This window comes from Sinocyclocheilus rhinocerous, unplaced genomic scaffold (assembly GCF_001515625.1).
Source record: "Sinocyclocheilus rhinocerous isolate Xijiao unplaced genomic scaffold, SAMN03320098_v1.1 scaffold494, whole genome shotgun sequence".
In the NCBI taxonomy this organism is placed as follows: Eukaryota; Metazoa; Chordata; class Actinopteri; order Cypriniformes; family Cyprinidae; genus Sinocyclocheilus; species Sinocyclocheilus rhinocerous.
The window spans coordinates 738,771-753,066 of NW_015628684.1; the positions used below are offsets into that span (position 1 = coordinate 738,771).

General features: G+C 36.3%; 1 protein-coding gene across 1 annotated transcript in view; it reads left to right on the forward strand.

Annotated features, from left to right (window-relative positions):
• Positions 1-13,886, forward strand: part of LOC107738071 (arf-GAP with coiled-coil, ANK repeat and PH domain-containing protein 3-like) — a gene marked incomplete at its 3' end in the record, with an annotated part of 17,039 nt that extends 3,153 nt beyond the window's left edge. The window contains exons 3-21 of the mRNA XM_016549750.1: positions 723-780; positions 1,577-1,696; positions 3,646-3,699; positions 3,839-3,897; positions 4,818-5,001; positions 5,382-5,426; positions 5,541-5,636; positions 7,867-7,941; positions 8,041-8,153; positions 9,073-9,124; positions 9,372-9,472; positions 9,706-9,817; positions 10,717-10,916; positions 10,992-11,061; positions 11,180-11,274; positions 11,633-11,826; positions 13,401-13,448; positions 13,533-13,705; positions 13,818-13,886. Coding sequence (XP_016405236.1) covers positions 723-780; positions 1,577-1,696; positions 3,646-3,699; positions 3,839-3,897; positions 4,818-5,001; positions 5,382-5,426; positions 5,541-5,636; positions 7,867-7,941; positions 8,041-8,153; positions 9,073-9,124; positions 9,372-9,472; positions 9,706-9,817; positions 10,717-10,916; positions 10,992-11,061; positions 11,180-11,274; positions 11,633-11,826; positions 13,401-13,448; positions 13,533-13,705; positions 13,818-13,886 — 1,918 coding nt within the window. The remainder of the gene's footprint in view (positions 1-722; positions 781-1,576; positions 1,697-3,645; positions 3,700-3,838; positions 3,898-4,817; positions 5,002-5,381; positions 5,427-5,540; positions 5,637-7,866; positions 7,942-8,040; positions 8,154-9,072; positions 9,125-9,371; positions 9,473-9,705; positions 9,818-10,716; positions 10,917-10,991; positions 11,062-11,179; positions 11,275-11,632; positions 11,827-13,400; positions 13,449-13,532; positions 13,706-13,817) is intronic.
• Between the last annotated feature and the right edge of the window lie 410 nt (positions 13,887-14,296).

Below are 14,296 nucleotides of genomic sequence, written 5' to 3' on the forward strand. Positions count from 1 at the left end.
GTGTTTCTATTGACCTTACTTGTGAGTATCACCAATCCACAGCAGGCTACAGCATACATGACCCTAGTTACCTGTGGTTGACCTGGCAATGCGTCACTCAGAAAACAACAGGCCAATCAGAAGAGATGATCATGAATATTAATTAGACAGGCCAAAATCGACCTGTTCTCAGCAGAGCTCCTGAGAGAGGAGCTGTAAAAAAAATATTGAGATGGTTTTTGGTACTTATACCGCAAATATATATTCTTAAGGACATCAAAACCTAAAATAAAACTCCAGAAAGGTGTAAAATATGGGACCTTTAAATAACACATATTATGGTAAAAAAATTATTTGAGCATTTTTTGTAATATTACTGTTTCTGTGTTAATAATTACATTAAATTTTGAGTTGAAGAATATAAGCATCATATTTCTCTCTGTCTGTACTGTATGTGTGAAAAAGCAGGAAACCACAAAGAGCTGAGCTATTTTTCTGTGTTTGAGAAAGTCTGTCAGTCACACATAAGCGAAGATTCACTGATACAAATCCACATTTGAATACAGATATATATGCACACAGTCACACAGCCCTACTGAATGAAACAATAATAGTTTCCTCGACTAACTTGGTTGTGTTTTGTGCAAGCAAAAGTAGCGTTTTTAACAGGTTGAGTTAAGTTAAATGGGATATCATTCTTTTTTCAGTTCAGTGTGTGAAAAATATGTGCTATGTTTCAACAGGGCAGAAATCGAGAAGGTGGAGGTCAACGTCAATGAGCTGGAGACGAGACTCGAGAAGGTGAGGAAATGCTGAGAGACTAATCATTAGGTGTAGAATCACTCTGAATAATGTTCATACTTATGAACAAACCACCAACACTTAGATTTAAATGTCAGCACATAACTCGTTCTACTATGGACATTATTGATAGCTCAAAACATGTGGCTTGTTGAGGAGAAAAGTGAAAGAAGTACTACTTTTCTAAGTGCTCAAACTTATGTCCTTGCACCTTGTGAATGATAAAACATATAACAGGTGAAAAAAATCCCATAGACTTATACTGACGTCATATCTATCTAGAGATTTGTCTGCAGTGAGTTTTGCATGTTCAAGCACCACACCCACTCACATTTTCTTCAGAATATGTACAAAAGTCTCTGCTACTGTTTTAAACCATAACAGAACGCAGTCTCATATTTAGACTCACACCATAAATACACAATATACACCCAAATATCATTGCCGCAGGGTTTATGTGTTTGACCTTCAATGCTCAATTCCCTAAATTGAAACAAAGTCATTGTTCCTCTCTTCTGGCGTGCGTCTCCCGCTCTATGGTCTTGTGAAGAGATATAGTGTTATGCAGAGGAACTACAAAGAGGAATTGCCAATTGAAAAGCTTTTAACCACAATTCAAGATAATTTCCCTTGAATTTATTAGACTGGACGGTTTCAAACCACACTATACATCTCATGATAATTGGTTTAACAATTGCTCACAAAATTTGTTTTGGAAGTTTTCATGAGGTTTATGTGTATGTTATGAATAACATGACATTATTTAACCTTCTGGAAAAAACCTGTGTTTGTGTAGTTGGTGAAACAGTGCCACACTATGCTGGATGCAGGCCGTGCCTATTGCCAGAACAGTAAGAGCTTTGTAAATGGCCTCAAAGAGCTGGGACACCACTGTTCTGAGGACCGAACCATGGGGGTGAGTGTATCAACAGTCCTGCAACTGATTTCAAATGAGCATTACTTACTATACACAAAACCCACGTGGGCTAGCTGATACCTGAAGCTGTAAACGAACATGTGATCACCCATAACAGCATCAAAATAAGAAGGAAGTGATACAACATTATTGTCAATTCCAGAACTGTATAATTACACATATGACTGTACAGTAGATTCCAGATCAATATGAGAAACAACAAAAATGACCAGTGTAGTATAAAATATCGGGTTGGAAGCGTTAAAGTCACAATATGTAAGTTTTCGCCGCTAGAGGGCGCATATTCAAAACAAACAAAGAAACAAAGGCGTAGTTTGATGACGCCGTGACTGAGTGTGGAATCGTGGGAGTTGTCGTCTTCATCCCCACAGCCGATGCAATCCGACGGGACTCAGGCAGAAATCATGTTCATGGATGAGCTAATGTATTAAAGATTTATTAACATCGTAGTATGAAGCAGAGTGAGGCTGAAAGCCGTTGAAGCGAAACGAGGCCGCTGAAGCAATTTCTAATGAGAGACGAGCGCGACACACGGTTCGAAAGCAGCGGAGCTTTTATTATGCCACAGTCGACCGCTTCCGCTCCTTCCGGTCGTGCGTATGTGGGGTAAAGCAGCGCTGTTTTATCATACTAGATACAATGTCTAGTGCCTAGACATTATGAAAAAAGAAAACATAGAGCATACAGCTATGGAAAAAATAAAGACACCACTGGAAAATCCACTTACTCTGGATTCATCTGGATTTATAGCTATGTGTTTGAGTAAAACATAATTTTTGTGTTATTCTGCAAACTACTTATGACATTTCTTCCAAATTTGTAAATATAATGTTGTCATTTAGAGCATTAAATGACAGTTGGTCAAAATAACAGGTAACACTTTACAATAAGGTTCATTAGTTAACATTAGTTAACATGAACTAAGAATGAACAATGTTAACAAAGAGGAATAAATACTGTAATAAATGTATTGTTCATTGTTTGTTCATGTTAGTTAATACATTAACTAATGTTAATAAATGACACCTTATTGTAAAGTGTTACCAAATAACAAAAAAAGATGCCATGTTTTCAGACATGTTATATTCATTTTTAGACAACACAATAACAATGTTTCAACTTCAGAGGAGTTAAGAATTCAGCATTTGGTGGAATAACCCTGATTTGCAATCACAACAAATGAAAGCATTTATTTTTTTTGAACAATTGTAAAAATTCTGCAAAAGAAAAAGAATTCTCTAAATGATAATATTTTTATTTGAAATTTGGAAGAAATGTTATCAGACCTTTATAGAATAAAACAAATATTAACATTTTACTCAAACTTATACCTAGTAAATGCAGAGAAACTGAGAATTTTCAAGTGGTCTCTTAATTTGTTCCGTAGCTGTATATATGACTGTTCAAAAGTTTGGGTTCAGTAAGATTACTTTTTGTAAAGAAATTAATACATTTGCTCAGCAAGTATGCATTAGGTTGACAGTAAAGACATTTATAATTATACTGTTTTCTGTATTAATACTGTTTTGTATTATTAATTATAAGAAATATTTCGTTAGCACCAAATCATCATATTAGAATGATTTCCGAAAGATCATGTGACACTGAAGACTGGAATAATGATGCTGAAAATTCAGCTTTGCATCACAGGAATTCATTAAATTTTAAAATATATTATAATAGAAAACAATTATTTTAAATTGTTATAATATTTCACAATATTACTGTTTTTCCTGTATTTTTTATCAAATAAATGTAGCCTTGGTAAGCATGAGACGTTTTTTTAAAACAAAAAATACTTGATCAAAAGTGTAAGTGTTTGCTGAATTGAAAATAAAATTGGAAAATGAAGTTCCTGTGTAGTTATATGTGTTGAAAATGATTGAAGTTAATAGAATCCTAATAGAGGCTGCGCTTCTTTCTTTCAGGAATGTTTAGAAAAGTTTTCTAAAAAGCTGTCAGACATCGTCACTGCTCAAGAGGTGAGTCAAGTTCTTTCTTTTTACTTTTACTGTTACCACTGGTGACCAATGTGCCAACAATCTCTCTGGAGATCCTGTTCCTGTTTTTACTTTTCTTCTGGCTTGTGTCCCATTCCATGAATGATGTCTCTCCCCACAGGAGGTGATTGAAACCACACAAAAGTCTGTGAAGTTGAAGCTACAGAATTTTGTGAAAGAGTAAGGCGTTTTCTTCCTCTGCCTCTTCACTAAAGGAACATTTTCTTTACTGTATCACTCTACCAATAATATGAAGCTGTCTGTAAACATATGCATGAACTTGGGAGTAAAGAATAATTCATAAATCTCATGCATTTTTCCATTTATTACTGACTCTTCTGAAAGAACGGTTCTATTGCAACTATTAAAGGGTTAGTTCACCCAAAAATGAACATTCTGTGATTAATTACTCACCTTCGTGTTGTTCGAAACCCGTAAGACCTTCGTTCATCTTCGGAACACAATTTAAGATATTTTTGAAGAAATCTGAGGGCTCTCTGACCCTCCCATAGACAGCAAGGTAACTACCATGTTCAAGGTCCAGAAAAGTACCAAGATGATCGACAAAGTAGTCCGTGTGACATCAGTTGCGCACAGTTGCATCTTGGTACTTTTTTGGTACCATGACGCGAGCATGTGGCGGCGCTGACCAAAATCACGCCGGGGTCACCACACCGCCACACGCTCGCGTCATGATACTATCGTGAATGCACGTCCACAAGTGATGCAGTAGAGACGAAAATGTGGAATACAGTTGCTATTTTTGTTTTCTTTGTGCAAAAAAGTATTCTCGTAGCTTCGTAACTTTACAGTTGAACCACTGATGTCACACGGACTACTTTGTCGATCATCTTGGTACTTTTCTGGATCTTGAACGTGGTAGTTACCTTGCTGTCTATGGGAGGGAGGGAGAGCCCTTAGATTTCATAAAAAATATCTTAAATTGTGTTTTCATCAAAAATATCTTAAATTGTGTTCCGAAGATGAACGAAGGTCTTTCGGGTGTTTGGAACAACACGAGGGTGAGTAATTTATGACAGAATTTTCATTTTTGGGTGAACTAACCCTTTAACTTTATCCCTGCTGTATCTCTCCTGAAGGGATGTGAAGCGTTTTAAGGATGTACGGAAGGAGTTTGAGCGTAGCAGTGAGAACCTGGAGGCAGCGCAGAGCAGGAACGCACAGGCACCTCGCGGAAAACAGCATGAGGTGGAAGAAGCCAGCAATAACCTCTTGAACACACGCAGAGCCTTCAGGTCAGGGGCACTGGACTATGTGCTGCAGGTACAAACATATACAGTGGCCTAAGAATATACTGTACTAAGTGGCATTTGTCTGAACACACAAAAAAATGCATAAAATATATTAGGGTTTAAACTATAAAACACTGCAGATATTGTTCAAAATTAAAAAGAATGCCATTTTCTGGTTCACATCACATACCAGTTGTTTGCAGATTTGATTTATTATTTAATGCAAAGAAAATCATTTTCTTTGCATTAAGTAATTTATTGTAATAATTTATTGTATTTTTTGTGTACCAGGATAAACCCGAAGCTTCTGTTCTTGTACTGAGTATTGTAATAATCCTTTTTTTTGCTTTTGCTTGTATTAAGCTATGAATGCTTATGTATTATTGGCATTCTCTTTCCTCTTAACTTTAGATTAATGTCATTGAGTCCAGGAAGAAGACTGAAATTCTAATGGCGGTATGTGTCATAATGTAATATATAATTGAGAATCTTATTATAATGATCAGGACTGAATGGTAACTTAAAGTCACTGTCGCTTGTGTGTTTGTCTTCTGTGTGAATGTGTGTCAGATGCTTTCTCTTATGGAGGCCCAGGCTTTGTTCTTCCAGCAAGGCTACCAGTCACTCACAGAACTGGAAAGCTACCGCAAGCAACTGAGTGAGGAGGTAAGAAATGTGTCTGTCAGTCTTATCTGTCAGCTAATATGTATCTCAAAAGCGTGTAAAGCTGCTTGGACACATGACTGAAAAAAGAGGAAGGAAAGGAAAAGTGTGACAAATGCAAGTGTTACTTGGAGGGGGAAACATATCGAATTGATCATGTTGTAAAGTAAAAAAAAAAAAAATCTGAAGTGTAAAGTTTGAATTGAGAAAGAGGACAGAAGGTCTACTGACAGGAATGTGATGGTACATTCAGAGATCACATGATGGCCCATCATGACAGGAAGTTTTCTGCCAGAGTGAGCAACAACAGGAAACAGTATGCATCACACACGGGTATTGTGTGTGTTGGCAAATACTTCTGTGCTTGCAGAACTGTAAAACTGCCTGAGAAACAGCTCAAAACTTTTCAAGAGTATAAACAAACCCCAACTGCAGTTTGTGGACTTAAAAGTCAAATGCAAATTCTAAGATCTGCTAATATCTGTGTTCTTTTAATTCTACAGACAAGATCAAAAACTGCTCATTTGATGTTTAAAAGCTGTTGAAGATAGATTATTTATGCAACAATGTTTTGACAAAATAATGACTCGATGTTACTGAGGAGCATAATGTTGAAATGTAGAAGTTTTAGACAGGAAACTTACTCACCTTCTACTGGCCTGCGAAAACCACAAAACCTGCTCATAGCTTCCTGTAAGCACAGGAAATGGTGAAAAGCTTAGCAAGACAAATGTCAAGAGAGATCTCTAGAGCCTATTCATAGTAGCGATGTTCTTTAGAGCGATATACAGATTGAAAATGAGAAGATGGAAACATTGTTGGGATACAGGGGCAACGTAAAATCAGAGGTGGCTGTGTTTTTACAGATTTAGTGTTAGAGAACCAGGGACAAGAGGAAATGTAGTGTTTTGATGAAGTGACAGCAGGGAGTGGAAAAGAGAGGGGGAGAGAACAGGAAAGTCCGTGGAAGATAACAAGAGAAGGTGGAGGTGATCTTCATGAACTCTTCTTGATATAGGTCAGGAAGTTGAGCAAGTGCCAGCATGTCTTACATCCTTTCTCATTCAGTTCAGCCCTGAGTGACGTGCACTTTGACTCTTCACTCTAACTGTGGTCCAAAAACCCACCGCACCCCAGACAGACTACAATTATAGCAGACTTATCATCACAACTCTTCACTGGAAAAGTCACATAATAACTAGGCCTATACACAGCAGTGGGGATTTAGACTGAGCCTCCGTGCATGTGTTTATAATTGTATGATATGCAATTAAACTTCCATTCTGAGATCTAGTTAAATGGTCCAAACCTCAGTCTCAAAGAGTTTCCATCTTTTCAGGAGTTTCTATCCTATCTGCCAAACGTTCACATGCCCAATTCTGATTTCCAGCTCAAACCTGATGTTTGTTAGGTTGTCACATCATGTTTAAATTGGTATAAGATAGTTGTCTAAACAGGCAATGTTTCCTTGACTGCAAGCGTAAATAAGTATATAAATATAATATGAATGTACATTTTTATTTATTTATATAAATTCATTTGCACATCATTCATGAATAATTTTATTTATAGGTCATATTAAAGACAAATCAAGCCTGCTGTTATGATGAAAATTAGATTGATGTAACATCAAATAAATTCATTTTAACCTGACTTTCCATAAAGGAACAAATCTGATTAGAATCTGATTTATTTCTACATATGTGACCCTGGAGCACAAAACCAGTCTTAAAGGGGTCCTATTCTGCTCTTTTACAAAGTCTTAATTTTGTTTTGGGGGTGTACTAGAACAGGCTCTCATACTAGGTTGTTTGAAAAAACACATTAATTTTCACATATTTTACATTATTACAACACCTCTCTCCCCAGTCTGGCATGAATGGCTCGAATAGTTCCTGTATCAAATGAAGGCCCGCCTTCTGAAATACGAAATGTGCTGTGATTGGTTAGCTGGGCCAGTGTCTGTTGTGATTGGTTAGCTGGGCCAGTGTGTGTTGTCTTATGACTGGTTTTGTGGTCCAGGGTCACATATAACAAAGTGACCCAGGTCAGCATTTAAAATGTCAGTCACACTGACTTTTGCATGTTGCACATCATCCACACACACACACACACACACACACACACAAATTGGGCCACTGTGGTGTGAACATTGCTCATATAACTTTGATTTAGACACAAATACAAGACTGAACTGTAAAATGTGATTGTCATTTCTCCTCTTTTTCTCCAGTATACTCAACTAGTCCTGAATTCTGCAAGAGAGAAAAGGGACATGGAGCAGAGACATGGTGCTGTCAAGAAAAAGGTAGTAAGACTCTCTCTCTGAGACACACACCATTGTATCTGTACACAAAGACACTATACATGCATCTAAGGGAAGATATATTTGTGTGTCTGTCTTTAGGATGTGTCATATGATGACTCCATAATGGACTTCAGCCCAGATGCACCCAATGGCATCGCGATGGAAGGTTACCTGTACAAGAGAGCCAGCAATGCTTTTAAAACATGGAGCAGGTACAGCACTCCAGCAATTTGCGATTCAAACACAGAAATATTAACATTATTGTAAAACAAATAATTAACATTAATACATGAATTTATTCAACAAGCAAAGTAATAATTATATTAAAAACATTCAACTAAATTAATACAAAACTAAATGTAATGTACTTATTTTTCATTCATTCCTTTAGCTATATTTTTTAAGCTGTAATAAATGACAATTGATTTATTTTATGAGTAATAATTTTATATGCAACTTTGTGAGCAAGCACAAGCGTTATGGCATCGCGAAGGTTACCTGTACAAGAGAGCCAGCAATGCTTTTAAAACATGGAGCAGGTACAGCACTCCAGCAATTTGCGATTCAAACACAGAAATATTAACATTATTGTAAAACAAATAATTAACATTAATACATGAATTTATTTAACAAGCAAAGTAATTATATTAAAAACATTCAACTAAATTAATACAAAACTAAATGTAATGTACTTATTTTTCATTCATTCCTTTAGCTATATTTTTTAAGCTGTAATAAATGACAATTGATTTATTTTATGAGTAATAATTTTATATGCAACTTTGTGAGCAAGCACAAGCGTTTCTCTGTCTGTCTCTCATCATGCAGTTATTTGTGACTGAATTAGCACATTTGAGAACAATTTCTCTTTTTTAAATTCAATAGAATTTTATTTCATTCATTATTGGCATATCGTTTTAAAGTTATGTATTCGTTTACATCTATATTTTACACTGATGGTTTCCTGTTGTAGATATGTTTGCTCTTTTGACTCTTTCCATTTTGCACATTTGTTCGATGAGTGTGATTTCAGTCTGTGAGTTCTGAGATGAATTACAATCATATGTCTGACTGCATTATTAATACCTCGCATGGCCATGATGTGTGTGTCTGTGTGTGTTCGTACTGCAGGCGCTGGTTCTCCATTCAGAAGAACCAGTTGGTTTACCAAAAGAAACATAATGTAAGTATCAGATTGTGTAACGTAAGGATAACATAGCATTAACCAATAATAGTAATGACACATTGATTCACTCACACATACTGATGCATTTACACACCCACAAACCACAGACAAAATGTTGGGAAATTGGACATTTATAGAGAATTGAGAGGCTGTTTTAAATGTTCTCTTTTTTGGTGACATTATACGCCGCACATGCAGACCACATTTGTTTTATTTAAACAAGCTCTCTGTCTCTCTGTATCAGGAGCAGATCACTGTTGTTGTGGAGGACTTGCGTTTATGCACAGTGAAGCCCAGCAGTGAACAAGACAGACGATTCTGCTTTGAGGTCGTCTCTCCCTCCAAGTGAGTCTCTCTGTGTGTCTGTACACAAATCTGTCAGAACTGGAATACAATGTGTATGTGTATTTTTGAGCATGCGACATTTTTCTGATTCCTGTGTTCTTGCGTTTGGGTTCTGGCTGTATTTAGACTGTAAGCAGTCCTGTAAATATGTTATTCTGCATTTAGACAAGTCTGTGCATAACCCGCCCATGCTCCAAATGACAGTATCTCTGTGTGTGTGTGTGTTTGTGTAGGAGCTGTTTATTACAGGCTGATTCAGAGCGACAGCACCAAAGCTGGATCAGCGCTGTCCAGAACAGCATCGCCTCAGCATTCCAGGACAGAAGAGATGACAATCTTGGCCCTGTATGTCACGCACATTCGCATTTAACTAAACTCCTAACTGTAGACATACCATAGACTATAATACTACAGACTAGATATGTCAGAAGCACCAAGTCTACACTAAAATAAATAATAACGTAACGATAACAATCTTTCTACAGTATTGTTAGCACTGTCTGCAGCACTCACATGCATATTTAGACGTATGCTCTGTGAATAATCATATTTTGCTATGGTCAAATGTGCATTCTTGCTCTCAGAATGCCTTGCGTCTTGGCAGCACAGTCGATTTGTCTTAAGTGAATGTAAACAGGTGGGGCAAATAAATAACACGTATATATAAGGATATTAAATTTGTGCCTTAAGCCTTGCAGTGTAAATGTAGACCTGCCACTGTCTAAAATGTTAATCAAACTACACTATTATGAGAAAAAGGGAAAAGCACTTACATATTTTGTTTAATTTTTTTATTTTACCTTTTTAATTTAAATGTTTAATTAAATTTTAAAATTACAGTAATATTGATTACTGAACTACTATTGAATTTTTGTAAACCCCAACATTACCCCCTATTCTTTAAAGAATATGCATTCTTTTGTATATAATGTAATATAAAATAATAATTGTGATTTTTTTTTTATTTTGTATGATTTTTTTAGTCAGAGGTATAGTAGGTGCAGCTTTTAATGTTGGATTTGTTAAAAAAATTTTATTTAGAATTTATTATTTATTTTTAAAAATTTATGAAATAAATAATTATTATTATTTTTAGAGTAAACAATTTAATTTCCACTTGCACACTCATGCCCAAAAGTGTGCTGAATTAAGCTGAATTAGCTAAAATGCTATATTTTAATGAAGGACATAAATGTGAGTGTTATAAAAGGATGTGTGTTTGTGTGTGTGTGTGTGTTAAACAGAGAGATCGCTGTAGCTCAGTGTCTGCGGGAAGTGTGCGTTTGAGTGCAGGGGAGCCGGAACCGTCTGGTCGGGAGGCTCTGGAGGAGGTGCAGGCCATCTCAGGGAACGGGCAGTGCTGTGACTGCGGGGAGCCTGGACCCGACTGGGCCTCTATCAATCTGGGCATCACGCTGTGCATTACCTGCTCTGGCATACACAGGTAACACACATACACACACAGAATTATATAATGTATCACATGAACATGCATCTGAATCGGTTTTTGTGTTGGCAGGAGTTTAGGTGTCCACTTCTCGAAGGTACGATCCCTGACGCTGGACTCATGGGAGCCAGAGCTCATCAAAGTAAGCATAGACATCATTCTCATATATTCATGTATTAGATACATAAAAAAAAAAAAGCATTTTGACTAGTTACACTTTTTTCCACATTCTCTCATTTTGTCCATATTGCTCTTTCTAGCTCATGTGTGAGTTAGGAAACACAGCCATTAACAAGATCTATGAGGCGCGTATTGATGAGATCACAATCAAGAAACCCCATCCCTCTAGTCCAAGGTACAGTATGTGTTTATATATAGTAATCACAGAAAACCACAGAAATGTGTTTATAATTACAGTGGTGGCCAAAATGATTAGAACACTAGTATTTTCACCAGCTAAAAAATGGTTTTAAGTCAGTTATTTCTGTCTTTTGCTGTAAGACAGGTCTCTTGAAGCATCTTGGAGACGTTGCCACAGTTCTTCTGGATTGAGTCTGTCTCAGTTTGTTCTGTTTCTTCATGTCATTACTGACACACTACAGCAAAAGATAGAAATAACTGACTTAAAACCATTTTTAGCTGGTGAAAATACTAGTGTTCTAATCATTTTGGCCACCACTGTAAATATAATCTGTATATAACTGTTTTCTCAGACAAGATAAGGAGTCGTGGATTCGTTCTAAATATGTAGAGAAGAAATTCATCCACAAGCTCCCGGAGACTGGTCGAGGAACGGTCCTGCTGCGCTCCAGTGCCCAACGGAACAGAGCAGCCACACAGGACAAACCCAACACACGCCCTGCCCTCAAACCCAAACCCAACCGAGCCACTCTGCCACGACTCACGGGTACACAGACACACATGCCAAAAAACATGCTAGAATTTACACATTTACATGCACAGTCATGCGCCCAAGAAACTGTATTTATCTTTTGTTTATCAATTTACAATTTCTATGCAAATTACAATTCTGCCTAGAAAGACATAGTATGTTATTGTAATATAAGACAAAAACTATTGGGTTTAAAAAAAAAAAAAACAGAAATAACAAACAAAAAGTAAATAAATGAATAGTTCAACCAAAAATGAAAATTTGCAGAAAATGTAATCAACCTCAGAACATTCAAGATGTTGAAGAGTTTGTTTCTTCACCAGAGCAGATTTGGAGAAATTTAGCATTATATCACTTGCTTACCAATGGATCCTCTGCAGTGAATGAGTGCCGTCAGAATAAGAGTCCAAGCAGATTTTTGCTTCATAAGAAGTTAACTGATGGACTGGACTCGTGGTGTGGATTACTTGTGGATTATTGTGATGTTTTTATCAGCTGTTTGGACTCTCATTCTGACGGCACCCATTCACTGCAGAGCAAGTGATACAATGCTAAAATTCTCCAAATTTATTCCGATCCTACATCATGGATGGCCTGAGCGTGAGTCATTTATTATTAATTATTCCTTCAATGTAAAATAAATGAAAAACTAAAGTGCAACTACACTAAAAATAGTAGTTGAAAAACGAACTAAACATAAATAACTGTTTTAGTAGTCCTCAAACACTCCTCACTTGGAATAACCTGACCTGTGTGTCTGTGTGGGGGAAGACATCCTACACGCAGATGGCAATGAGATGCCAGTAAAGTTACTGATACTGATAACAAAGATGGACACTAATTATACCACAGACACCAGAGAGAACCTTGCATTCTGTTATAAACAAACTTTCATGTAGCTTGCAGTCAAGAGTGCACAAGTATGCTGAGTCAGGGTCGGTTTCGTGAACATTAAACTGTATCCTCTTGTGGTTCTGTTTTTAAACGATGCAACTGAAATCCTGAAGATGCAGCTGGGTAATAATTCAGTGTAAATGAAATAATGCATTAGAGTGACATTAAACTTTGGAAAATCTGCAAGTCATGGAAATGAATAAAATCTTTAAAAAGGTCATGGAAAAGCCATGATGGAAATTAGTACAGTCTTTAAAAAAAGTTAATGGAAAAGTCATGGAAATTAATACAATTTTAAAAGGTCATTGGAATTTCTGTAGTCAGTATAAATATAGAAAACATGTGAGTGTAACCTCAGTATTTGTCACAAATGACTGGGAAAAAAACATTCCCCAACTGATTCCTTAACAGTTATCACTTAAATATATATATATATATGTATATATATATGAAAACTAAATAGAAATATGGCTATAAAATGAAACCTAAACTGTCACTATCAAAATAAACAATAACCAAACTGAAATATACAGTAAATTTGAAAATTGCATTAAAAACAGGAAAGAAAGCAATACTGTAGTTTTGACACACAAACAAGCATGAAGACACTAGTAAATTGAAACAATGAAAATAAGTGTCTCTTCCAATTTCTACTGATCTAATCAGTGGGCTGTTACTTGATGTTTCCCCTACAGGCCTGAACCCAAGTGACATAATGAAGAACAATTCCAGCTCTCATAAAGGTTACACACACACAGATATGATGTTCATACATCCATTTGACCACACAAACTCCTCACTCTCACTCTCTCACTCTCTATGTACAGAGAATAATGAAGAGGAGGATCTGAGTGGTCTTCATCCCGGGGCTTTGCTGTATCGATCTGCAGCAATGCAGCATTTCCCTCTCATGGCAGACGCTCTGGCGCACGGCGCTGATGTCAACTGGGTCAATGTGGCTGAAGACAGCAAAACTCCACTAATACAAGCCGCTATGGTTGTAAGTGTGTGTGTGTGTGTGAGAGAGAGAGAGTCCATTGTTCATGATCTGAGACTGAGTGTGTATTGCATAAGTGTTACAGTGAATACTTACTGTGTATTTCTCTCTGCAGAATTCCTTGGCAGCCTGTGAGTTTCTCCTACAGAACGGTGCTAATGTTAACCAGGTGGACTCAAACGAAAAAAGATTTAAAGAAATAAAAACAGAAGAAAATAATTTAAATGAATACCTTCATTTTTATTTGATAGAATATGAGACATAGCACTATAATATAGCACTACTAGTGTAGACTGATTCACTGAATGATTCTTTTAAAGTGTTTTTTTGTGAATAAAAAACATATGGTGCAACCACACAAACAACCTTTTTATACTCTTTAATTGGAGTTCATAATTTAATAATAATTTGCATATTGTTACAATGACAGTTTTACATAAGAAATACAATTTAAATTTGACTTCAGATAGTATCCAAAGAGCAGTTTTTGGCTGTTGATTATTATCTATTTAAGTACAAAATGAAAATAATAGAAAATGCACTGCATAGTTCGGGCCTTGTTAGTAATTTTAAAAATCAATATTTTTGTAATGT